Genomic DNA, 23,880 nt, shown 5'->3' with positions numbered 1-23,880 from the left:
CGTGTTGATCGTAAATTATTTGTATGGTTTCTCAGAATTGGATTAATTGAAGGAATCGTTAAGTCGGATTGGTAAATGACTTTTATCTCACAGATAACTTATCTGACCTGTGATTGGCTTATATGCAGCACACCAGCTCATTTCCAATCATAAGAGCTTTGTTCAGAAGTTAGTACATAGCTACTTAAAAGTGCCTTTGTTAATTGGATGGTTAGAGCTGTTATAAAATCTCTTTAAATTAGTTTAAAAAATAATTCAATTTTTTTCTGAGTCAAACCACCGTTCCTTATTCTATTAAAATAAGTAATTTAGAGTGCAAGGAAAAAGGTTTTGACCAAATTTTCTTAAAGCTCGTTAGACAAATAAAGGTAAAAGCAGGGACAAATTTAAGTTCATAGCATTTTTCCAGTCTTAACATAAAGATTTTCCGCGATTTAACAAATTCTTCCCTACTTCATTTAACAACAATTTACATCTTCCAGCGTATTAATCTTAATTGATATGTACGTAACATTCTTTTCCTTTTCCCAAAAAAAAATCTGAAAATGTAAAATTTTCCAAGCTCATTTTCTTGATTTATGAATGTCTGAAATCTGACACCAATCTGTAAAAGAAATTTTACAATAATTCTTACCATAGGGTCTTACCATGCAAATTTAGCGGAAATTATTCTCCAAAATATCTCCAGTTTCTTTTAGAATTCTAATCAAAAATTCAGAATCAATTGCATTGCATTAAATACAAAAAAAAAGAAAAACAATGAAATTCTTTAAATCTATATTATTATCATAAAATCTTTTTAAGGCATAACATGAAGTATCTGAGTGTCTCTAAAAGCATCATTTTCTGTTAAGATTCTTTTTATTCTTTATCACGGACGCGAGGAATCACGAGTTCTGCTTGAGTTTTTCCAGTAGCTTTTCCTTGAAGCGACCATAATAATCGTGGTAATCGTCTTCAAATCTTGTAATCATCTCCAACATAAATTGATTGAGAATTTCTTCAGGTTCAATTGGGTGTCGTCTATTTCTGATTGATTTTTTAAGAAGCTTCTCCCAGTGATAGTCAGGGCAGTTTTCATAAAGCTCATCTGATCTATCGTAGTTCTCTCTCTCCTCGGGAGGCAACGCCAGCAATTCCTGGCTCATTTCGTAGCAATTAATGTATTTGAGACACATGGGGCCCCTTTTGTAGGTTCCAGAGGATGGTGAGGGATGAAATTTAGCCATATAGGCCCGAAATAGCTGCTTCACTTTGAAGTCTTTGAACACGAGATCTGTGTGTCCCATCACAATGTCCTGAATCTCCTGCTCTGTGAGCTCAGAGCAATCACAGAAGCATCGAAATACACGAGCAACTACTCCCTGTAAAAATAACAAAAAGATAAGAAATGTTTTATCAATAAATTATCTTCACATCCAATAAAAAAAACTTAATAATTTTTGAAAAATTTAACCGCAGATATAATGTACATAGAAGATAATGAAACTTGCTATATGTGTTAAACGTTCTCATCAAAGAAAAAATTCGGCAATTTTCTACCAATTAATTTCAACTCACTTGTGCCATTATGGAGTTTTAGGAAAATTGGTACCATCTGCCGCTGATTAACCGTATACAAAGCAATTCAAAGCACTCAAAAAATCGTCTTCTGCAAAGAAGAGGAAAAATTGTTAAAGAATGAAGAATAAAAAAGTCTGGAGGTGATTCAAAGCATGGTGTGTAAAGTGAAACACCTGTAACTTCTTTAATTGCAATTCTAACGAAAATTCCAAACCATTGATATGCAAATAAGAAGAATATTTCTGTACACGATGCGTGTACAATGTTTACAGGCTTTTTAGTATTGTTTGATTCACTCAAACACTTCTTCAAGTATTTGGTCTTATCTTTGATTCTTTCTCATTCGTTGAATTTATAAAGTGCTGAACATTGATTTCATTGAACAGAAAAAAAAAGTTTTTTATGCTCAAATGTATCTTGGCGCAACATAAAAATTATTATCAGGATTTTTTTTTATTGAATTAGGAGTAAAAGAACTCACTCACATTCATACACTATCATTGAAATATATAAGCAGGTGTAATAAATTTTTTCTTACGCTTGTTACGACGTTTTCTTATCTAGAAAGCTTGTTAGACTAATAATCATGAACTCATGGATGAATTAGGTCATAAAAGCAAGTTTATGCTTGAACATTGAACTTTTTTTAAAGGATTTTTTAGGGGAAAATTCTTCTTTAAATAAACTACAAATAGTTTTTATTAGGGGTAAATCATTTTAGATTGAACCCGATGAAATATAAAAAATAAGAATTCGTTCTTAATTGAAATACAATAATTCCTTTTATAAGTAGTTAGTTTAGTTTAATTTTGCGAATTATTTTTTTAAAAATACTTTAACAATTCTCTCGATAATTAACAAAATTCATGTACAAAAATAATTTAAAAAAATTTTAACTCCTGTTTAGAAAATTTTATTATAATGAAGACTAGCCAAGATTTTCCACAAAATGAAGCATTTCCTGCCAAATAATCTTTTTATAACTTTTAACGCCATCAAGAATTTATTTTATTATTTTGGACGAACCATGCGGTTTCGAGTCATCTTCTTTTTATAGAAAAATCTTTATAATTTTTTTTGCTTCAAAATTCAAAAAAATCAGTTGCACATAATTTGTTTTCGGGAAAATTTACATCCAAGGGTCGGCTCCACGTGCTCCCATGTCCTTCGTGGGGGTCAAAGAGCACATGAGCCGATAAATTCGTGACTCAATTTGGCATTCTTCGCATGAAGACACACACAGAACCGCTGAGTTTTTCATCATGCGGGAAAGGTGCGTCGTATACAAGGGGAGTGTTCAGAAGATTCTTGAATTCCCTCCACTTTGTCTCTTGTGATCTCATTCAGCATTTGTGAACAAATACTATTGTTACGAATTCTTCGCATTTACCTTTTTTTTCACACGCACTTCGTCTTAGCGGAAAGCCAAACACTCTTGTGGTCCAACAGAAAATTTTCTCATCAATGGGGTTTTCTTTTCGGCAATAAAAACACTTTTTTTTAAAAACACTCACGATGAACTGTGGAGAACACAGAACTCAGAACGGCACTAAAAATAGCACGAGAACGCGTGCGGGGAAATTAAGGAAAGCAGACGCAATGGCATTTCCCATCCAACACTCCTGCAGATGGATGAAAAAAATTCTCAGTGTCCCTGATGGATTCTCTTGCATGAACTAAATCGCGCACAGAACTGTAATTACCGTCACTTAGCACTATGGTGAATAATCGATTTGTTATCACACGACATGGATGAATGAAAAAATGTTTTCAGGGGGCGCGGAGTCATCAAAATGCTCGATATCTTTTAATCTTGTCGTGTGGAATATATTCTATTTTTAATGTGCACGAAAAGACTCCCGCTGAACAAACTGAGAATAACTGACTGACTCCCTTCACCATGAGACCGCACTTGCTACTCCAATCCCGCTCGCCGACGACCAGGAAGAACAACCCACAAACCTATTATTTCCAGAAAATGGAAGACTTCCAGTGGAAAATCCTGGAAAGATTTTCCGGTAGATGGAAAATTTAATTTGAAATTATTCATTTTTTAATAATAATGAATTTTCTAAAAATATTAATATTAAATGTTAATAATTAAAATAATAATTATATTTTTCTGGAAGATTAAACATTATTTTTGGCAGTGGAAATTAAAGATTAATCTGATGGATTTCTTTGGAAAATCTAAGAACAAATGTGGAAGGGCGGGAAATACTCATGCTCCCACAAGTAGACTATAACATATTACTAACTAGAACCAGAGGCGAATTAGAATATAAGACGCCCTTCTGTTATGAGAAATCTGAAGAAGTATAGAATTTATTCGTCTAACAAAATTTAGTCATGATTTGAAAAGAACATCAACTAAACTTTGTAAGACGGAAAAATTTCTGAATTGAAAATTCTTGAAGACTTTGGAGACCTCATTCGTCACACAGCATCCAGTTATAATTTTCTTTTAAAGAACAAAAACTGAAGAATGTGAGACGAAAAAAATGTCTAAATTGAGAATCGTGAAGTACATCAGAATTTATTCGCCCAACTAAACCCAGAGATGATTGGAATATAACACCAACTGAGCTTTGTAAAGCGAATAATTGTCTGGTTTAAAAATTCTTGAAAAGCAGCAGAATTTATTCGTCACACAGTATCCGGTTATGATTTTTTTTGAATGCACATAAACTGAATATGGTGAGACGAAAAAATATCTGGTTTAAAATAGTAAGTAATGAATATTGTAAATGAACATTATCTTAAAATTGCAAGACGAGTAAATGTCCGGCTTAAATATTCGTGAAGACTTTGCAGACTTCATTCGCCCAACTAAACCCAGTGATGATTTTTAAAAGAACATCAACTGAGCTTTGTGAGGCGAAAAAATGTCTGGTTTCAAAATTCTTGAAGATGAGCAGAATTTATTCGACCTGCAATAGTAAGTAATGAATATTCTAAATGAACATTAACTTAAAATTGCAAGACGAGTAAATATCCGGCTTAAATATTCTTGAAGACTTTGCAGACTTCATTCGCCCAACTAAACCCAGTGATGGTTTTTAAAAGAACATCAACTGAGCTTTGTAAGGCGAAAAAACGTCTGGTTTCAAAATTCTTGAAGATGAGCAGAATTTATTCGACCTGCAATAGTAAGTAATGAATATTCTAAATGAACATTAACTTAAAATTGCAAGACGAAAAAATGTCCAGCTTAAATATTCTTGAAGACTTTGCAGACTTCATTCGCCCAACTAAACCCAGTGATGGTTTTTAAAAGAACATCAACTGAGCTTTGTAAGGCGAAAAAACGTCTGGTTTCAAAATTCTTGAAGATGAGCAGAATTTATTCGACCTGCAATAGTAAGTAATGAATATTCTAAATGAACATTAACTTAAAATTGCAAGACGAAAAAATGTCCGGCTTAAATATTCTTGAAGACTTTGCAGACTTCATTCGCCCAACTAAACCCAGTGATGGTTTTTAAAAGAACATCAACTGAGCTTTGTAAGACGAATAATTGCCTGGTTTAAAAATTCTTGAAGATGAGCAGAATTTATTCGTCACACAGTATCCAGTTATGAATTTTTGAATGCACATAAACTGAATATGGTGAGACGAAAAAATGTCTGGCTTAGGTTTAGAATTCTGAAGATCTACGGAATTTATTCGACCTGCAATAGTAAGTAATGAATATTGTAAATGAACATTATCTTAAAATTGCAAGACGAAAAAATGTCCGGCTTAAATATTCTTGAAGACTTTGCAGACTTCATTCGCCCAACTAAACCCAGTGATGGTTTTTAAAAGAACATCAACTGAGCTTTGTAAGGCGAAAAAACGTCTGGTTTCAAAATTCTTGAAGATGAGCAGAATTTATTCGACCTGCAATAGTAAGTAATGAATATTCTAAATGAACATTAACTTAAAATTGCAAGACGAAAAAATGTCCGGCTTAAATATTCTTGAAGACTTTGCAGACTTCATTCGCCCAACTAAACCCAGTGATGGTTTTTAAAAGAACATCAACTGTGCTTTGTAAGACGAATAATTGCCTGGTTTAAAAATTCTTGAAGATGAGCAGAATTTATTCGTCACACAGTATCCAGTTATGAATTTTTGAATGCACATAAACTGAATATGGTGAGACGAAAAAATGTCTGGCTTAGGTTTAGAATTCTGAAGATCTACGGAATTTATTCGACCTGCAATAGTAAGTAATGAATATTCTAAATGAACATTAACTTAAAATTGCAAGACGAAAAAATGTCCGGCCTAAATATTCTTGAAGACTTTGCAGACTTCATTCGCCCAACTAAACCCAGTGATGATTTTTAAAAGAACATCAACTGAGCTTTGTAAGGCGAAAAAACGTCTGGTTTCAAAATTCTTGAAGATGAGCAGAATTTATTCGACCTGCAATAGTAAGTAATGAATATTCTAAATGAACATTATCTTAAAATTGCAAGACGAAAAAATGTCCGGCTTAAATATTCTTGAAGACTTTGCAGACTTCACTCGCCCAACTAAACCCAGTGATGATTTTTAAAAGAACATCAACTAAGCTTTGTGAGGCGAATAATGGTCTCATATAGCAGCTTGATGAATAAGACCAGCATCCAGCAAATACAACCCAGTTATGATTTAATAAATTTACATAAAATGGGCAGCATTTGCTGAGTGCGAATCCTTTAAATCTTTATATTTTCCATTCCAACAATCGCAGCGCAGAGTTGATCGATGTTTTCCAGATTCGTCGCAAAGAACGACAGCCGTGATACGAAATATTTAATGCGATCATATCACAGTTGACGTACTTCACGAAAAATCCTTATTTTGTTCTAATAGAACGTTTCACATTAAAAGTTGAGTGACGATTGATGCTGCTGATCTAAAGACCCTCCTTTGATAGTTGTTACAGGCCGCAAAAAACAATTTGTCAGCTTTGCCTCTGGTGATCTACAGACATTATCCGCCAAACTATACCCAGTAATGATCTCAATTGTACATTGACTGAGCATGGTTAGGCGAAAAAGGATCTGAAATTTTTGAAAATCACAAAAAACTGAAGATTGATGTCATTACGGCCAACGATTAGCAGACATAAACCCAGTTATGATTAAATTAAGTAACATAAACTAAGCTATGACTGCTGAACGTGAGCCATTTTCTTGAAGTTTGTTTGCTAGTAGACATGAACTGCCTTTCGGAATAAAGTTATCCGAAAGTATTCGTTCAGTTAACATAAAATAGCACAATTAATTAAAGTTGATTTTGCCGACGTGCCAAGATCGGCCATGAAGCACGACAACTGTGATATGAACTATCAAACGCTATCACATCACAGCTGACGTACTTTATGGAAAATCTCTCTCTAGTTTTTTCGATGATCATCATTGAAGAATCTTTTGAAGGCGCCCAAGAACTAGGGCTATATGCGCTACTTTTCGATGAAGAAACACTTATTCTGTATCCTTGTTCAATTTCTTGTGCAGTTCCTTGTTCAACTCTTTGTGATATGTTCACTTCGAAAGTTGAGAAGTGACTGATTTCCCTGAGTTGCAGATTCTCCTTTTATAGGCGGCCAGGCAGCAAGGATTTACTACCTGCGGCACCGTAGTGCTAATGAGTTCTCTACTACATACCTGTCAGTTCTGCCTTAATTGCTTTTTTAATCCTTTCGGATTTCTGTCTCCTGATAATTATTTTCTCGATCCTTCTTAGCCATGGAATTATTACCTATGCATTGCATAATATTGGAGCCGTGTTAATTATTAATTTCTAGATGGGAGAAAGAACTTCTTTGGAATTCAGAATGTTTGCTAAAGTCTCGGAAAAGAATTTTAATAATTTCAATTTAGTTTTATACAATTCACATGAATGTAAATTTTTTTTTAAAGAAAGCGAATATTTTCTTTTAATTTTTAACAGATTCTTTTATCGATCATGAAAATCACCGACGGTAAATTATATGGAATGAATTTTCCAAAAAAGAAAGAGAAATATATATTTTAATCATATGACTAATGCCCTGGAATTTTTATTGAAGGATTTTTTTTAGTGCGATTGTATTATTAATCTTTTACCTTAATTAGTTTTTAATTACTGGATTAATGATTAAAGGAAAGCAAGGAAAGTAATTACCTTCTTAAAGACTTTTAGTATATCCGGATCTCTTGCAAAATTATAGATTTTTTACCATCGCTATATTCTTTTACTTAATAAAATTAAATTAAAAAGCCTTAGTTTTTTTTTTAGATATTTTTTGTCTTCGTGCCAAAAACTATGGATTTCTCATTCCGAAAGAACTCATCCTTATTGTTTCACTGGAATTCAAGAATTCATTTTAAAACCTCTTTTTTTTATTTTTAAACTTTAAAGTCAATAATTAATAAGAATAATCGATTCTAAATTGAGCTAAAAGTGATAATTGGGAAGCTAAATTCCGAAAAAAATTAATCGGTGTTCATCAGTTTAATTACATTTTGAATACGCATGCAATAAAAAAGTTTAAGTAAAACTTAATATATATTTTCCACCTAAAAAGAATTGTTGAATTTTGAAGAAGAACCCGAAATGCCGACGGCAAAATTTTAAGTAAAATTTTTCGTAAAATAATAATTTTTTTTGTAAATTAGTAAAATTCAGAAAATTTATTTTAATTTTTTTGAAGAAGAATTATAAAAAAAAATTCAATTCCTTTTACTAAATATTAAAAGACAATTCGGTTTATTTTCTGTTTAATTTTATTAGCCATATTTTATAGTGAACATTATGCAAAAATTAGACGACGACTTTTGTCTCCTCTTATTCATTTGCGAGTCTTGTTCACAATCCCAAGAAAAATAATTTCTTCACATGAAATCAATAATCCAAATGAATTGCCAGAAGAAAAAAAATCTCTTTTGCAATCTTCTTTATCTTAAATATGGGTCAATTTTGTGGGTACTTATACCGAAACTCTATAAATCCTTACATAAAAATCCTCAAGTTCTGTGGTCATCATTTTCCAAATCAAGTCTGGCATTTGGCACCTTTGAACCTTTCTAATCTTTAGTTCTTTGGAAAATTTTAAAGTGTCTTTTAGCCAAATTTTGCATAAGAATTTACTTGGGGACATTAGTCTTGACAAAATGATCTCAAATGATTTCTCGAAGGATCACAGCATGTTTTTATGCCATTATTATAAGGAAGACCATGGTAAAGATGAAAAATGCTCATTGATGCACCTGTGGGTACGGGATGACACGAAAATGCAGTCAGATTCGCTCTAAAACCAACAGTAGAGACAGAAAATGCAAAAAAAAAACTTATTTCGGTGGAAAAAATCTTGGGCAAAATCGATGATTCGCTTACTTTGCAATTCTTTTTTAACCCTTCATGCGCCAAGCAGAAAACTGCGAAAACTATTTTAACATATAAATAAATAAAATATTCTTTTTGCTGGAAAATAGAAAAAAATCATTATTGTATGCCGGTGTAGACCAAAATTCAATTAATTTTATTTTTGCTGCATTTTCATTAAAAACTAAAAAGAGGTCAGTCATTTACCCCTCATGGCGTACGGAGGGTTAACTTTTTTTTTTATTTTATCTGAAAACATTTTCTTAATTATAAGATTTTGATAAAAAAAAAAACAATTTTTTAACATCTCTTCTAGCATAATCCCGTGCCCTCCCAAGTATTGTCGCCCTGTGAAAAGAATCCCCCACTCCCTCCCTGTCGTCTACCAAAGATAAATTAATGTTTGACACGATAGATGTCGCAGTTTTTTGCATTTTAGCTCATATACTTCGGGGGAAATAAATTCCGGGGTCGATGGAAGAGTCCCAAATGCAACGGGGTAGGCCGGTGGAGGCGGTGTCTTACGTCTGTGATGGCACGAAACTGGACATTGATCGCTTTCACGTTGTTAGTACGCTGATCTGTCAGTGGCTCCCGTCACAACCAGGTAGATAGTTGGTAGTCGGTGGCAAAGTTCCAGATGCACGGGCGACGGGCCCAGACGCACTGTTGAGCTCTCCATTGGCTACCAAGATCTGCCAACTTTCAAAATTGTTGGTTAGCTCTTACTTGATAGCTTAGCTTCGGATTCAATTCAATTACTTGTTCAGAACGCTTCCATGGCTAAGGGCACTTGTCGAGCAAGTCGGCCCATTTTTTGCAAAAAAAAATTTATTAATAAATTAAATAAATTTTTGCAAATTGAAAAAAAAATTTGGAGGAAGAAAAAAAAAGAGATTTCCTTCGAGCCGGAGTCGAACCAGCGACCTATGGATTTCTACTTGTGCCGTGAGGCCATTCTACAGTCCACCGCTCTACCAACTGAGCTATCGAAGGCATACCCGGTCTCTGTTCGATTTTCCACTAGAGCTCAGGGGAGCCCAATTTCCCCACAATTCTCCGGTCTTCCCTGAACAATTTCCCCGCAAAATCTCAAAGAACTTTTCTTAAAAACTTTGTAAAAAATAAAAAACAAAATGTTCTTCCGACATGCTTTATTTTTTATTTAAAATTATGATTTTTATGCAGTTCAATTCAACTGCTCTTTTGTGTTTTATTATTTTTCTGCTTTTGCTCCTTGACCTGCTTCCGCCACTGCAGCCATTTGGCAATTTCGGGATTTTCGGGGTTCCCCTTCTCCTCCAGCTGCCGGTAGTAGCCCTCTCGGATGATTTTGAACGCCGACAAATTCCGGTAGGGCAGCTTAGTCACGGGGTCAAAGTATCGCGCCGGGAGGTGGGTTATGGGGCAAATGCGACTCCTGTGGGGCTTCTTCTTCGTACCCGGAAAGTACTTTTCGAACACTTTGTTATCAATATCATTCTCAAATGTTATGAATGTCCTCTCAACTCTTGGCCCCGTCTTGGCAGCAGCCCGGGAATTTGCCGTTTTGCGCTTTGACTTGAACTTCATCGTCACATCCGTCTCTCCGGGCTCCTCTTCCGCCTTCACGGGGGTGAGATCAATTGAGAGCTCCTCAATGAGTGGCATGGAGACGGATTGGTAGCGAATTATGGGTCCTGTGAAGGCTCTCTTCGTTGGGCGTGTTTTCTTCTTCTCAAGCTCCATCTTTTGGTACTTTTCCAACGATTTGAGGTTTTCCTTCTCCGTCTCGAGAGCTTCCTCCAGGAGCTCTTCCTGCGTCGGAATCCACTCTTCCGTCTTCACAACAACCTTCTTGTGCTTCTTCGCCTCATTCAATTGCTTCAGTCGATGCTGTGTGGCGGCAGATTTGAGTGCTGTGGATCTCCTGAAGGATTTCCTCCCGGAATCGATTACTGTGAATTTCGGATGTCGCTTCTCCACACCTTTTGGCTTGGCGGCTTTCTTCTGCACAGGCTTGGCGGATGCTGCCTTTTTGTCTTTTGCTACCGGTTGCTTCTTCACGGGCTCCTTGTATGCCTTCGTGACCACACCCCGACGCTTCCGTGTCACGCGTTCTTCCTCCTGATCCGACACCGGTTCGTCATTCTCATCAATACTAAAATCCGAATCCACAACATCATCCTCCTCGTCTTTTTGTCTGGAAATTAAAGGAAAAACATTTACTTTTGTTTTCTAATTGGAAAATTCTTCCCGGAGAAGCTGTTTTTACTCGTAATCTTTGTCATCTTCTGCCTCCTGGAATCCACCGTAGGATGTTTTGTAGAAATCATCCTCCTCCTCATCGTCCAGAAGACGAGCTATTCGATTCCCAGCATTGCATCGACGTTCTCTCGTTGCTGCCATTCTATTTCACCGCGTATTTCCGCACAAAAATCAAAGAAAATCCAAGAAAAACACAATTTGAGGGAAGTTTGTTTTGATTGTACCACCGTGAAGTGTTTACGAAATATTCTTGGGTTGAATTGGGGAAGATTGTTGTTGCAACTTCACCGTGGTAAGAAGAAAAGAGAAGAGAGAATTTGTTTTTGTTCAGTTTTATTCGATCCTCTCAATCAAAATCACTTTATTTATTATTATTTTCTACTGCGAGAGGTGAATTTTCTGGAAAATTGATTGGGAAATATTTTTATCAGACAATTCCACCCAAAAATCGCCAAATGACAACTTTTTCCACAAGTGGCGCTGCAATCGGTATCCATTTTGGCGGTGCTGCAAAAATAGAATGAGAAATTCAATTTTATCGAAGAAAAACACAATTTTGTGTGTTAGGGGGGTTAAAGGGGTGCTTTAAGGGTCCTTAGAAAGCTTCTGTGGGGGATTTGGGGGCAAAAATCGCAATTTCAATGCATTTTTACTTAATTTTCGGCTCCTGTGCGAGTGAGATAGTAACAATGGCATAAGAATGAGAAAATCTAGGTGAGATGGCATGAAAAATATACCTTCATCTCACTTCTCCGTGTACATGCAGCGCCCTCATCTTGCAGTGGGGTGTTTGTAAATTACAGCAGCTGATTAGAAATTTTTAGAAAAATTGTGATAACAACATTTTCAGCTCGTCCAGTGATTAAATTTGATTAGCAGGGTACGCAGTCTTGTGCTGCAACCATTGAGCTTTAAATTCTCTGTGAAAACATCACGAGGTGGTGAGTAAATTCCTGTTTTTTTTTGCATGAAAAGAAGTGAAACAAATCTCCTTTTTCGTCGATCCCCCCACGCAACAATTCCGGGAGGATGTTTTGTTTTTCCCGTCGGTATTTATCTTTGTTATTCAATTCATCCGGAAGTTGTGTGGGTGAGGAGGGGAGCACCCCACTGTGATGCTGATGGTGTCAACTCACGAACGCGTGCACGTCGTTATCAATTGAGAATGAGCAGCGAAAACCAGAAAGGCAGGCAGGCGAAAAAACAGGCTCGCGTTACATAATTTGAATTGTATATTTTAAGACTCTCATTGAATTTTAAAGTGGGAAATTGCGATGTGAGTGAGACACAAACACCAGACGACCTTTAGCCCCGATCCCCAGCAGAGGAGGCCACACTCAATTGCTGCACAGCTCGCGAATCACTCGAGATTAGGGGTCAGGGGTCATCAGGGAATTGCCCAAAGTTGTCGTTGCGCCTTTCAATTGATAACAAACACGCAGAAATGTCCTTTTGTAGCTAACGAGCGCCCCCATTTCTTCTTTGCAGTGGTTTTTGGCTCCCCGAAGCACGATTCCTCACATCCTCATCCTCACAAGTAATACGATAAATTGATTAAAGAACAAGCCCAGCAATGTCCTCACTTCCGCGCGTGAATCTCGATGAGCCACGATATGACCAAAGCACGTACCTCAATCGAGCTAAACATTTTATCATTCTAACCAATCCCCTCAACGTCTTTGTGTCCAGCAGCGAACTCGATCGGTCTGCCAAGACGGTCCAGGACTACAAGTAAACCAAAAATGCAAAATTCTTTATTTAAATTTCTCACAGATTTAGGGAGATTTAAAGGAAGATTTGGAGATTTTATTTTTCTTTTAATTATTTTGCGTCAAGATCAGGTCAAAGTCTTTGATCTTGAATGCTTCTTGAGCGCGTAATCTTTAGGCCAAGGGTAGGGCGGCTTTATGCGACTTTTTCCAGAGACTTTGAAGCTTTAAAATAATGTTAGAACTTTCTGGACAGAAGAGCTGGGAATTTTTAATTTTTTATGAAATTGAAAAACCATTTTATAAATCCATAAAATTTTATTAAATTACTTTAAAATCCCTGTTTTTTTTTTACTTTAAATTAAACCTAGTTCAACAGGTTTAACCCGTTTCTGAAATTAAAGAAAAACTTTTAAAAAATCAATTTTTAGAGTGTTTTATTATAATTCTTTGTGGAATTTGCTTGGTTATTCTATTTTTATCTATTAATATCATTAAAATTCAATCCAGAATAATTTATTCGTTTTAATTAAGCTTTTAGAAGAGATTTAAATAAATAAATAAGTTTTAAAACGATCGGATTTTGATGAAATTCTTTTGGAAATGATCATCTAAAAACAAAGAAAATTAGGAAATTATAGTTTATACGAAACGAATTAAGTTTCTTAAGGTTATTGAGTAGATTATTAAAAATTCTAAAATGGTATAAAATTGAAATTTAAATCTCAATTTAAATTAGAATCTCGTGAAGAAGGAATAAAGCCTTCAAAATTGAAAAAAAAAATGAAAAATAATCATTAACGCTTAATAAATTAAATTAATTACATGTTGGGCTAATTTTTTCTAAACTAAAAGCCTTAAGAATGGACGTCTTTTCACTTTTTGAATATTTTCCTTGAATTTTTTTATCAAATAAAAAAGTCAAGAATAAACATAAAATAAATTTATTTAAAAAAAAATCCCCAAAAGTATTAAATCTCATCAAAATCTAAACCCTGAATCTGTGAGGAATATTCTCTGACCACTAACGCCTCTTCTCCACTAACAATTTACTTAATTTAACTTCATTTCTTTGTTTTTTTTTTACGTTTTGTGGGAAAATTCGGTCAGCATGAAATATCGCGTGGAAAATTTGGACAATTTCGTGCTTCAAGGCAATGACCATTTATTGAAGAGTCAGACTTATCAGTCTCTACTCTATGCGAGGGTTTCTCTCTCGGTCATTCAACATAAATATTAGGCAATCGTAAATCACTCGATAAGAGCTCTGAGGAGAGATAAATCTCTCGGAATTCAGACGATTGCCAGATTAAGTTCCTCTGAATTTTGCAAATTCATTAAATTCTTTTCTTTATCACTCAATTTGCTCAACTTCAGAGCGAAAATCTCGGAAAATCTCACAAAATTACTCAGATTACATAAAGATTTGAGATTTTGGTTGTTTTAGGCTTATCTCGAGATAATTCTTGAGCAAGAAGTGTTGCGAAATCTTCATAACTCTTTGAGTAAACGCATTTTTTTGCAGATTCAGCAAGTTAGTTCTCTTTTGGCTCAATATTAGAATTTATTTTCTCTAATTTTGTGTCTAAATAATCCCACAAAACGTATTAAAAATATTTTTATTTCTAGAATTTATTTCTTTATCAAAGGAAAAATATTTTCAAGCACAAAATTAATTTAATTTTTCTTTCAATTACTAATTTGGGGGGGGAAATTCAATTAAAAAATTGTTCTAATTAATTTTCTAACTCTTCCCTCCTGAATGAAGAGCTGGGAATCCAGTTGAGGCAAAGAGCATCAATGAGATTTGGCGCGCAAAGTATCTGTACGACTCAGCCTTTCACCCGGAAACGGGTGAGAAGATGATCATCATTGGGCGAATGTCTGCCCAAGTGCCGATGAACATGATGATTACAGGGTGTAAGTTCTCTCCAGGATCTGCAGGATTTCCGCAAGATCGATCTCTAAATGACTTCTTTTTGGGAACTTTCCTGCAGGTATGATGACCTTCTACAGGTCCACTCCGGCTGTGGTGTTCTGGCAGTGGCTCAATCAGTCTTTCAATGCCCTCGTGAACTACACAAATCGCTCAGGATCGTCACCGATAAGCAACAATCAGCTTCTCACGTCCTACTGCCTGGCCACTGGTGGTGCTCTTGTCACGGCTCTCTCCCTCAATCGCCTCTGCAAGTCCGCACCACCACTTGTGGGTCGCCTTGTACCCTTGGCAGCTGTTGCAGCTGCCAATTGCATCAATATCCCCATGATGAGGATGCAGGAACTCAAGCAGGGTGTTGAGTTGTACGATGATAACAACAATCGCGTTGGGGTGAGCATTAATGCGGCTCAAAAGGGAATTACAGCTGTTGTGCTGAGCAGAATAAGTATGGCAATGCCCGGAATGGTCTTTACACCCATGCTGGCGACATTCCTGGAAAAGAAGGGAGTCCTCAAGCGCTTCCCGTGGGCCAATGCACCCATTCAGATGCTCTTCTGTGGCTTGTGCCTCACCTTTGCCACACCCCTCTGCTGTGCCCTCTACAGCCAAAAGGCCAGCATTCGTGTGGATCAGCTGGAACCGGAAGTGCAGGAGAATGTGAAGAAAATCTCCCCTGACGCCCAGGTGGTGTACTTCAACAAGGGACTGTAAAGAAGCTTTTCCTGCAGCTGCGAATTGTTGTCAAGCAATAGTTGAAATGCATTTTTGTTGTCATTTAATTAAATTTCTGTCTTTTTTGTACAAATTATCCAAAATTTATTAAAAATATTTTTTTTTGGAAAATTGAATTTTCTTTTTTGGAAAAAATTCTCCAGCGACACCTGCAGAAACTTCTTGGAACTATTTTCATGTAAACAAACTGAAAGTTTACGAAAAGGAAAAGGGCAGAATTTCCCACAAAATGCGCCCTTTTGTGTTGATTCGTGAAATGAGGAAGCAGGATGAGATCGAGTGTGAGGAACTCGTGAAGAATTACATCCTCTCCGGGGCACGACAAGCTTTTGTGGAGACAATTTTTAAAGAAGTGAGGTTATGGGTTTGTTTGTGTTTTCCCAAAATAATTTCCCGCTGTTTTTCTCGCGCAGATTACCCTCCAAATGATTGTCCTCTGCTGGGCAATTGCCTTCATCTTCTTCGGCATTCCACCACTATACTGCCTCCTTACCGTACCGGGAGTCATTGGGGCGCTCTGTCTCCTCGTTTATGGGACATTTTTCAACAAAGCAATGGAAATTTCTAATGTATGTTGATCTTTTTGGGGTTTTGAGGGGTCTTTTGGGAAATTTCATGAAATTTTGGGTGTTGCAGATGAAGCCCAGTCGTTGTTGGTTAGCTGAGCTGCACTATCGCGGTATAACGGAGCCGCACGACTTTGATATTTACTTCCATGACCCACCTGAGGAGCAACAGGTGACCCAGATGCGAAGAAAGGTGAATTTACGATGAGCCTGGAAAGTTTCAAGACGTGGAAATTACTAAATTATCATGCTTCCAGATTATTGCAACGGTTAGCGTGAAGAATCACAGAGATTTGCACAGCTCTGCGTGGCTCTTCCGCTTTGGTTTCACCAAGAAAGCATCCATTCCACGTCTGGGAGAGGCTCTAATTGCTCATGTCTTGGATTTCTGCAAGGAAAATCGCTTCTCAACCATTGAAGGCGTCACCCGGGAATGCGATGAGGATCTGAGGGATGTTTACACGAAGTTGGGGTAAGTTCCTGACCTCAAAATCTCAAATAGAAGAAATCTCCTAAAATTGCTTTTTTGCAGGTTCCTGATGAAGCAAATCTACCACAAGCAGATCATTGGGAATAGTTTGAGGATTATGAAGGCCCAGTTTGGGATGGATCTGGAGAAATGGAAGGGATATGAGAATTATCCCACAGACTGACCCCCGGAATCAACGTTTTTGATACTCGAAATATAATTTCCAGAACTTCCAGTATCTTTTAATTGCTGAGAAATCAATAATTTTGATATTTTATTTGAAAAGAAATAAATTTTTCTACAATTTTTCCTCATTTTCTTTTAAATTCTTTTTATTTTTTCTCAATTTTCACTGTTTTTAACGAATTGAAAATTCAAATTCCCGACTGCAGCGCCTCGTAGCGGGAATTTTTGACGTGGGGAATAAAAATTTTTCCCAAGATCTCTGTTTTCTTCCGTCGTTTTGTTCAGTAAAACTGTAAATTGTGTAAAAAATACGCATCCAAGGAGCTCCAGGGGTTAGTGGAGAGCCTCTTCTGCCGGAAGGTAGTGGAATAATTCGCGGAGATCACGTGCAAAACACCTGGGATGCTTCCCTCGACGGGATTATTCAAGTCAATCAATTGCCCTTTCTTCAGTGCCACTGACTCATGCTCCCGGCCTTTCTGCCACTTTAAGCACGTCCGGAAAGGTATGGGTACAATCACCGGATGCGGGACTGGATGACTCAGAAGGGAATATTGTGTAATTTTGCGAAATTCTTTTCCCATTGCAGATGACAACAAAGCTACACCTCCGGTGTATACGCCGTCCCAGAAGAAGGAAGCACCGGGTGTAGAGGAGCAGGAACCGGTGCCAAAGAAGGCAAAGCTGGAGTATGTGCCGCATAGCATTAGCACGAAAGCCGTGATGAATGATCATCCGGCGCCGAGCTATATTCCCTCAGTTTCCGTCCTCAAAAAGACAAATCCCGCAGAAATATCCTTGGAGGAGATTGACGAGGAGCTCAATCTCATCTCGGACATTCTGCAGGATGTGGAGTCCAATGGGGATGTGCAGCAGGAACATGTGGTCACGTATAAACCATCAAAGATTGTCGAAGTGAACGCCGCGACAAAGTGTAGTGAGAAGGAGAACATCGAGAAGACGCAGGAGAAGGAGAAAGTCGTGAAGGAAGCAAAGGAGAAGCCAGTAGAGGATGTGGAGAAGAAGGAAAAGCCTCCGGAGGAGAAGAAACACAAATCATCCCGCTCCAACAGCCATCGATCGCATTCATCGTCAAAATCCAAACATCACAGCTCCTCCAAAAGCTCCTCGAAGAGCTCATCGAGCAGCCACAAAAGTTCCTCAAAATCCCGCGAGTCTGACCACAAGAGCAGTCACCGTAGCTCCTCAAAGCACCGACACTCCTCAAGTAGCTCCTCCAAGTCCTCCAAGACGTCCAGTGCGAGCAAAAAATCCGAAAAGACTTCCTCATCGAAATCCGAGAAGTCTTCATCATCGAAAAATACTCAATCTGAATCTGCGCGTCTGCAGGAATTTGATCTTCTTGCCGCCCTCGAGGCTGAGAGTAGCGATGAGGATGACATTGAAGCTCAGTGCAAGATGATATTTGAGGAGTTTACGGCTCAGGAATCGACTGAGGGGCGAACAAGTGACAAACCTCCGCTGCTTGAGAAGAAACCCGAACCGGAAGCCCCGGAATTGCATGAGGAGCATGCAAAGAAGAAGCGTATTGCCCATGAGAATGCTCAGAAGCGCCCCTCGCTACTTCCAGCGCCTCCAAAGCGTGTTAATCACATTCAAACAGCTTTGCATAGTGTCTACCAGCGGCAGGAGCTTGTCCGGAAGCAATTGGAGGTAACCAAGGAGCAGGAAAAGGTGGAAGCTCCACTGAAATCTCCACCATTGTCTCCGGGAAATCCTGCAAACTTTGCACGGCGCATAGCCCCCGTGTCAAACACTGTAGCCCTCATTAATGCAAAGAAGCGCATTGAGGAGTTGAGGCAGCAACGTACAGTGGCTCAGACAGCTTCAAAAGCTGGCAAAAGGATTGCCCACGCGAATCCAGCTCTCTTGACGGAGAAACCAGCTCCCCCCGTGTTGGAACCAACAGCCACGAAGATCTCCTACAACCTCCGGATGCAGTACTACAATATTATGGTGAAGCATTGCGTGCAAATCTATCCAAATTGCGAAGATGGGTGGCAGAGGGCACAAACGGAGGAATTGGCGGTGTTTAAGAAGTGCAGTAATCCAATGATTTACAAAAGTAGTGCCTCTCTCGTTGTTAACAAGCTCCGGAAGGAGTCAATTGAGGCGGGAAGTAGACAAACAGAGAGGTGAGTTGCAATATTAGCAAGTTTTGAATGTTTTATTTAAAGTAAAAATGAATTAGTTGGTGTTCCACTTCGTGGCCAACACCAAGTATTGTAATCGTCGGATTTTCCGACCACCTCAGATCGGGCTCAAACTTGGTATGAGCACGTTTTAGACAACCCACATTCCAAAACTGGTGGTGGAAAATTTTTGATCCGGCCGGCCTGCCGGCCGGCCCGAACTCCAAACTTTGCCATATATCTCAGGAACGGTAACAGATAGAGACTTCGGGTTTGAAGTTTTCTATAGAAATGTGGGTGTAAAATTTCATTTTTTCGCATTTCCAAAATCCAAGATGGCCGCCATCCGCCATTTTGAACTACCGTCAATCACTTCCCTTACAGCTAGAGGTCTGAAATTTTAGTATGTTGTAGAGCTCAATGAGACATTTTCATCGATAATTCATACTTGAAAATCGGTCAAGCGGTTTAGCAAATATGGTGGCCTAAAGCAAAAAGTGTTTTTTCGATATAACTCGAGAACGGTTTGACCGATTTTGATCATCTTGGTATCAAATGAATTTCAAGAAGCCCTACAACTGTCTAGAATATTTCAAGTTTCAAAAACATCCGCAAGAGGCGCTAAATTCAAAAATTGCCTAACTTTAAGGGGCAATATCTCCGAATCCCCATTAGGCAAATCTTTTAAATTTTGATATGTTGTAGCCTGACCCAATATCTATCATCAGTCCGAAAATGAAGAAATTCTATGTCGCCGTTTAGAAGATATGGCCATTTGAAAAATTCTTGAATTTAAAAAGTTCTAAGAGCCATATCTCTTGAACGGATTGTCCGATTTTGCTCAATTTGGTATCAAATTAAAGGTTTTGCAAAACTCTACAACTTTCTAGAACATCAGAAACCTCTAGGACCATTCCTTTAGGACGAAAAGTGCAAAACCCTGTTTTGGTAGAACAAAAATCCGACATTTTGTGTTCTGGAGGTGACCTTGAAATGTTTCGAAATATATGTCAGATTATAGCTTATTTCAATACCTTTCCAGAACTAGTCAAGAAATTTCTGTAGGTCTAATAGAACTTAAGATATAAGCATTTTAATGTGTCAAATTGCTAAATACAAAAAAAATCGACTTTGCCTACTAATACTAGACCAAGAGAAATAACATGTTTTCTAACCTCAACCTCAAAATAATTAAAAAGACACGTGTAGTCTCAATTTTTTCAGGATCGGCCTAAAATTTGATCCTGATCAATTTCCCGTTGAAATTGGGGTCATACAGGTTGAGGAAAATGAGCACTTTCCCCGCTTCATTTTCGCCACAATTTTCCAAGAATTTGAATAAAATTGTACTCGTGGCGCCACGAGCGGCCACAAAAATAATTTCAAGTTCACAAAATTTATGTTTTCTGTGACTTTTTTTCAAAGAATTTATGCTTTAGTGTTATGTTTATAGTGTATTTTATGCTCTTATGTTAAAGAATAATGTGTGATAAAATCATATAAATAACCCAAAGGGCAGTGCGATGTGAAAAAAGTGCATTTTTTGTGGTCCAAAAAGGTGAAAAACATCACTTTTTCCAGGTGATTTTTCCACATGAAAAACACCTCAAAATGCAATGCGACTACCTCACAACGAGTCTAGAACGCATGCAAAATCTGAGGAAATCATATTTGGTCAGCGAAAACCCCCCAATTTTTCGGAACAGAGCTCCAAAGTTTTCCCGCGAAATCATTGACAACATTGTCAACCCTTTGTTTACATTTTTTATGTGAGGTGATTGGATTTTTTTGGGGCGTTTTCCCAAAAAATGAGATGTTTTCCAGGCTTAAATTGATTTTCCTTACATTCTAAATGCATTATAGACTTTCTGTGAAGGGTTTCATAGCATTTTAAATACAAATAAATTGGAAAATTCACGCGATATGATGTGTCCACTACGACTCTACGTCAATGATTTCGCGGGAAAACTTTGGAGCTCTGTTCCGAAAAATTGGGGGGTTTTCCCTGACCAAATATGATTTCCTCAGATTTTGCATGCGTTCTAGACTCGTTGTGAGGTAGTCGCATTGCATTTTGAGGTGTTTTTCATGTGGAAAAATCACCTGGAAAAAGTGATGTTTTTCACCTTTTTGGACCACAAAAAATGCACTTTTTTCACATCGCACTGCCCTTTGTGTCATTTATATGCACTTATTACACAGATTTCTTTAATATAAAAGCATAAAATGCACTAAAAACATAAGACAACAGCATAAATTCTTTGAAACAAAAGTCACAGAAAACATAAATTTTGTGAACTTGAAATTATTTTTGTGGCCACTCGTGGCGCCACGAGTACAATTTTATTCAAATTCTTGGAAAATTGTGGCGAAAATGAAGCGGGGAAAGTGCTCATTTTCCTCAACCTGTATGACCCCAATTTCAACGGGAAATTGATCAGGATCAAATTCTGAGCCGATCCTGAAAAAAATTGGATCTACATATATCCTAGTTTAATTATTTCGAGGTGAAAAACCAGATCTGCTGTACTATACTACTCACAAATTAAATTACAACGCATAAACTGACCCATCCGCGTTGTGGTATACAAACTCTAATAACTGGACACGTAATGATTGACTTTCTTGTACTTTTAGGAACAACACTGTGTCTCATGATGTGATTTTGGCAGGGAAATCAGGTCAAAAGAATTCCTGGAGCATCAACAAGACGTAAGTTCTGAATCATTTTTTTTGTTTTTAGAATAAAATAAAGAATCTCTGTCAAAGAAAATGTTAAAAAAAGAAAAATTAAAACAGCCCAAGGTCGTTAAAATGTTCAAAAATAGAATATAGGTAATCATTATTAACAGAAGAAAATTCCCAAAAATCCATCCAACTGTTTAAACAATATTTGACTCACTTTCATTGCTTCTTTTAGGCGATCGGAAACAGCATCAGGCGGGAATTCCTTTGACACCATTGCCAGTACGAAGGCCTACAATTTAGCTGCTGAATGTGCCTTGACGGAGGAACAATTGAAGGAGAATGGCTACCCAAGGGCGGGGAAGTGCAAAGGTCAGGCGACAATTTGCAAAACATACCAGAAGCACCATCTGAGCCCTCCGAATCCCGATGAGAGATTCTGCAGTCGGTGCTCGAAGCTCTTCAACATTGCGTGCTACGATCGTCCGGGTGTGGATGAGTGCAACTACCATCCAAAGAGTACGGGCTTCCGGCGGGGATTTGCTGATAATCTCCACAGATGCTGTCAGCAGGCAGCAGGAACGCCGGGATGCATGTACGCGAACTACCACGTGAGTGATCAGGTGGATTATGAAAATCTCACGGGATTCGTGACGACTATTTCGAGGGATGAGAAGTACGTTTGCACCCGGAAGGATATCTTCGCTCTTGATTGTGAGATGTGCTACACAACGGAAGGGTTGGAGCTCACGCGGGTCACTGTGGTGGACGTAGACAGCAAAGTAGTCTACGATGCCCTCGTGAAGCCCGACAATCGCATCATTGACTACAATACTACGTAAGTTATTAAATCTTCTCATAAATCCTCAAATAAAGTTTATTTAAAACAATATTGATTCCCTGCAGATATTCAGGGATAACCGAAGCAATGCTGGCCAAAGAAACACGAACATTGCGCCAAGTGCAGGCTGTGCTACTCTCAATGTTCCATTCACGGACAATCCTCGTGGGGCATAGTCTCGAAAGTGATCTGTCGGCCCTAAAGATGATCCACAGCCTCGTTGTGGACACGTCCATTCTCTATCCCCACAAAATGGGACCACCGAAGAAGAGGGCGCTCAAGACGTTGTGCATTGAGAACCTCAAGAGGATTATTCAGGAAAATGGTAAGTCAGCATCTCTCTTTTCCCCAATTTTGTTGGAATTGCAATGAAAATTTAATTTGAAAACTTATTGATGCAGAGAGTGGACACGATAGTGCGGAAGATGCTGAAGTCTGCATTCAGCTGCTGAAGCACTACCTACGAAATCGGATAACGTGAAAAGCGGATTTCATCGTATTTTTGTTTCTCCTTGATTTTCCATTTTTTTTCCTTGCGAAAGTAATAACATTAAAATTCATCTGTATTTATTTTTCTTACACATTCGTCCGCACCGATTTAATAATAAAAAAAATCTCTCGAAATTATGTTTTTGTTTTTTTTTTGTACGAAGGGGGGGGAAGGAAAATATCATTCTTTGGTGAATTTACGTTAATACGTTCTGGATCTGGACCATTGGATACCTAAAATGGGTTCACTGGGTTCACTGTAAAAAATGCTTGAAATTCTAATTTTTAGTTAGAAGTTTAATCCACTTGCATTTTTATTCATTAGTTTATTTTTTTGATTTTACGGAATATGAAAAACTAGAAAAAAAATTATAAACGTAAAATATTCGAAACTTCCAAAGAACGAAAGGATCCAAAGCTAAGAAGTTCTAGAGTATCTGAAAAAATACGAAAAAGATCAGAAACCTATTCTAAAACCGTAAAGAACCCAAAAGTTAGTTTCTAAAACCGTAAAGGTCAACTTTTACGTTAAAAGCTATAACAGCAAATGCGTTAGAGTTTGAGCAAACAGAAAAAGTTTATAGCAGACTGGATTGATTTTCATATATTATTCATAATGCTGTTAGAACGATTTTATGGTTTCTTGTATTCCGTTTCTGGTTCTTGTTTAAAAACCATTCTAGCAGCAAATAAAGGCAGTCCGTAGAAAAATTTCTCTGTTGATTGATCTTTAGCGCGTTTTCTTTTCTTTCTTTCTTGAAGTAACAATTTTCGCTCTAAGCAAGTTTTAAAATTTGTTTTAAATTGTTTACGTTTTACGAAACTTAGGTTTTGTAAACTACTTGTTTTTCCTGGCGTGAATCTGTTTTTTCAATTTTCCGGTCGTCGCCAGGGAGTGGATATTTCGTCCAATAAAGTACGCTTACTTCCCAAAGCTTTCAACCCTCATCTGGACCTTC

General features: G+C 37.5%; 5 protein-coding genes and 1 non-coding gene across 6 annotated transcripts; 3 read left to right on the top strand and 3 right to left on the bottom strand.

The window, feature by feature from the left end:
- Positions 1 to 760: 760 nt before the first annotated feature.
- LOC129787481 (uncharacterized) lies at positions 761 to 3,543 on the bottom strand. The gene is made up of 3 exons (XM_055823087.1): positions 2,954 to 3,543; positions 1,561 to 1,651; positions 761 to 1,364 (listed from the first exon to the last, which is right to left on the bottom strand). Exons 2-3 carry the CDS (start codon positions 1,567 to 1,569, stop codon positions 888 to 890), a joined length of 486 nt encoding a protein of 161 aa, XP_055679062.1. The 5' UTR covers positions 1,570 to 1,651; positions 2,954 to 3,543; the 3' UTR covers positions 761 to 887.
- A 6,261-nt stretch (positions 3,544 to 9,804) lies between these two features.
- On the bottom strand, positions 9,805 to 9,901 carry Trnay-gua (transfer RNA tyrosine (anticodon GUA)). Its single transcript has 2 exons — positions 9,865 to 9,901; positions 9,805 to 9,840 (listed from the first exon to the last, which is right to left on the bottom strand). It is a non-coding gene; the product is annotated as a tRNA-Tyr (tRNA).
- Positions 9,902 to 10,047: 146 nt separating this feature from the next.
- LOC129787480 (vacuolar protein sorting-associated protein 72 homolog) lies at positions 10,048 to 11,612 on the bottom strand. Its single transcript, XM_055823085.1, has 2 exons — positions 11,160 to 11,612; positions 10,048 to 11,087 (listed from the first exon to the last, which is right to left on the bottom strand). Exons 1-2 carry the CDS (start codon positions 11,291 to 11,293, stop codon positions 10,100 to 10,102), a joined length of 1,122 nt encoding a protein of 373 aa, XP_055679060.1. The 5' UTR covers positions 11,294 to 11,612; the 3' UTR covers positions 10,048 to 10,099.
- A 294-nt stretch (positions 11,613 to 11,906) lies between these two features.
- LOC129787478 (sideroflexin-1-3) lies at positions 11,907 to 15,643 on the top strand. Its single transcript, XM_055823083.1, has 4 exons — positions 11,907 to 12,093; positions 12,641 to 12,883; positions 14,630 to 14,781; positions 14,859 to 15,643. Exons 2-4 carry the CDS (start codon positions 12,726 to 12,728, stop codon positions 15,509 to 15,511), a joined length of 963 nt encoding a protein of 320 aa, XP_055679058.1. The 5' UTR covers positions 11,907 to 12,093; positions 12,641 to 12,725; the 3' UTR covers positions 15,512 to 15,643.
- A 47-nt stretch (positions 15,644 to 15,690) lies between these two features.
- LOC129787479 (uncharacterized) lies at positions 15,691 to 16,881 on the top strand. Its single transcript, XM_055823084.1, has 5 exons — positions 15,691 to 15,884; positions 15,946 to 16,101; positions 16,169 to 16,291; positions 16,356 to 16,570; positions 16,631 to 16,881. The coding sequence occupies exons 1-5, from the start codon at positions 15,762 to 15,764 to the stop codon at positions 16,749 to 16,751; spliced, it is 738 nt and encodes a 245-aa protein (XP_055679059.1). The 5' UTR covers positions 15,691 to 15,761; the 3' UTR covers positions 16,752 to 16,881.
- Positions 16,882 to 16,965: 84 nt separating this feature from the next.
- Positions 16,966 to 23,056, top strand: LOC129787477 (putative exonuclease GOR). Its single transcript, XM_055823082.1, has 6 exons — positions 16,966 to 17,258; positions 17,343 to 18,909; positions 21,544 to 21,618; positions 21,827 to 22,429; positions 22,498 to 22,757; positions 22,834 to 23,056. The coding sequence occupies exons 1-6, from the start codon at positions 17,156 to 17,158 to the stop codon at positions 22,911 to 22,913; spliced, it is 2,688 nt and encodes an 895-aa protein (XP_055679057.1). The 5' UTR covers positions 16,966 to 17,155; the 3' UTR covers positions 22,914 to 23,056.
- The last annotated feature ends 824 nt before the right edge of the window (positions 23,057 to 23,880 follow it).

The sequence above is a fragment of the Lutzomyia longipalpis genome, chromosome 1 (assembly GCF_024334085.1).
Source record: "Lutzomyia longipalpis isolate SR_M1_2022 chromosome 1, ASM2433408v1".
Lineage (NCBI taxonomy): Eukaryota > Metazoa > Arthropoda > Insecta > Diptera > Psychodidae > Lutzomyia > Lutzomyia longipalpis.
This window is presented reverse-complemented; position numbering and strand designations above follow the sequence as displayed.

Bases quoted from the DNA above. Each gene is read 5' to 3' on its own strand.
- LOC129787480 (XM_055823085.1), bottom strand. From the start codon at position 11,293: ATGGCAGCAACGAGAGAACGTCGATGCAATGCTGGGAATCGAATAGCT. The intron at 11,088-11,159 runs GTAAAAACAGCT...TTTAATTTCCAG, and splicing joins GAAGATGACAAAGATTACGA to ACAAAAAGACGAGGAGGATG.
- LOC129787478 (XM_055823083.1), top strand. From the start codon at position 12,726: ATGTCCTCACTTCCGCGCGTGAATCTCGATGAGCCACGATATGACCAA. The intron at 12,884-14,629 runs GTAAACCAAAAA...TCCTGAATGAAG, and splicing joins AAGACGGTCCAGGACTACAA to AGCTGGGAATCCAGTTGAGG. The intron at 14,782-14,858 runs GTAAGTTCTCTC...ACTTTCCTGCAG, and splicing joins GAACATGATGATTACAGGGT to GTATGATGACCTTCTACAGG.
- LOC129787479 (XM_055823084.1), top strand. From the start codon at position 15,762: ATGCGCCCTTTTGTGTTGATTCGTGAAATGAGGAAGCAGGATGAGATC. The intron at 15,885-15,945 runs GTGAGGTTATGG...TTTCTCGCGCAG, and splicing joins TGGAGACAATTTTTAAAGAA to ATTACCCTCCAAATGATTGT. The intron at 16,102-16,168 runs GTATGTTGATCT...TGGGTGTTGCAG, and splicing joins AAGCAATGGAAATTTCTAAT to ATGAAGCCCAGTCGTTGTTG.
- LOC129787477 (XM_055823082.1), top strand. From the start codon at position 17,156: ATGCTTCCCTCGACGGGATTATTCAAGTCAATCAATTGCCCTTTCTTC. The intron at 21,619-21,826 runs GTAAGTTCTGAA...TGCTTCTTTTAG, and splicing joins TCCTGGAGCATCAACAAGAC to GCGATCGGAAACAGCATCAG. The intron at 22,430-22,497 runs GTAAGTTATTAA...GATTCCCTGCAG, and splicing joins ATCATTGACTACAATACTAC to ATATTCAGGGATAACCGAAG.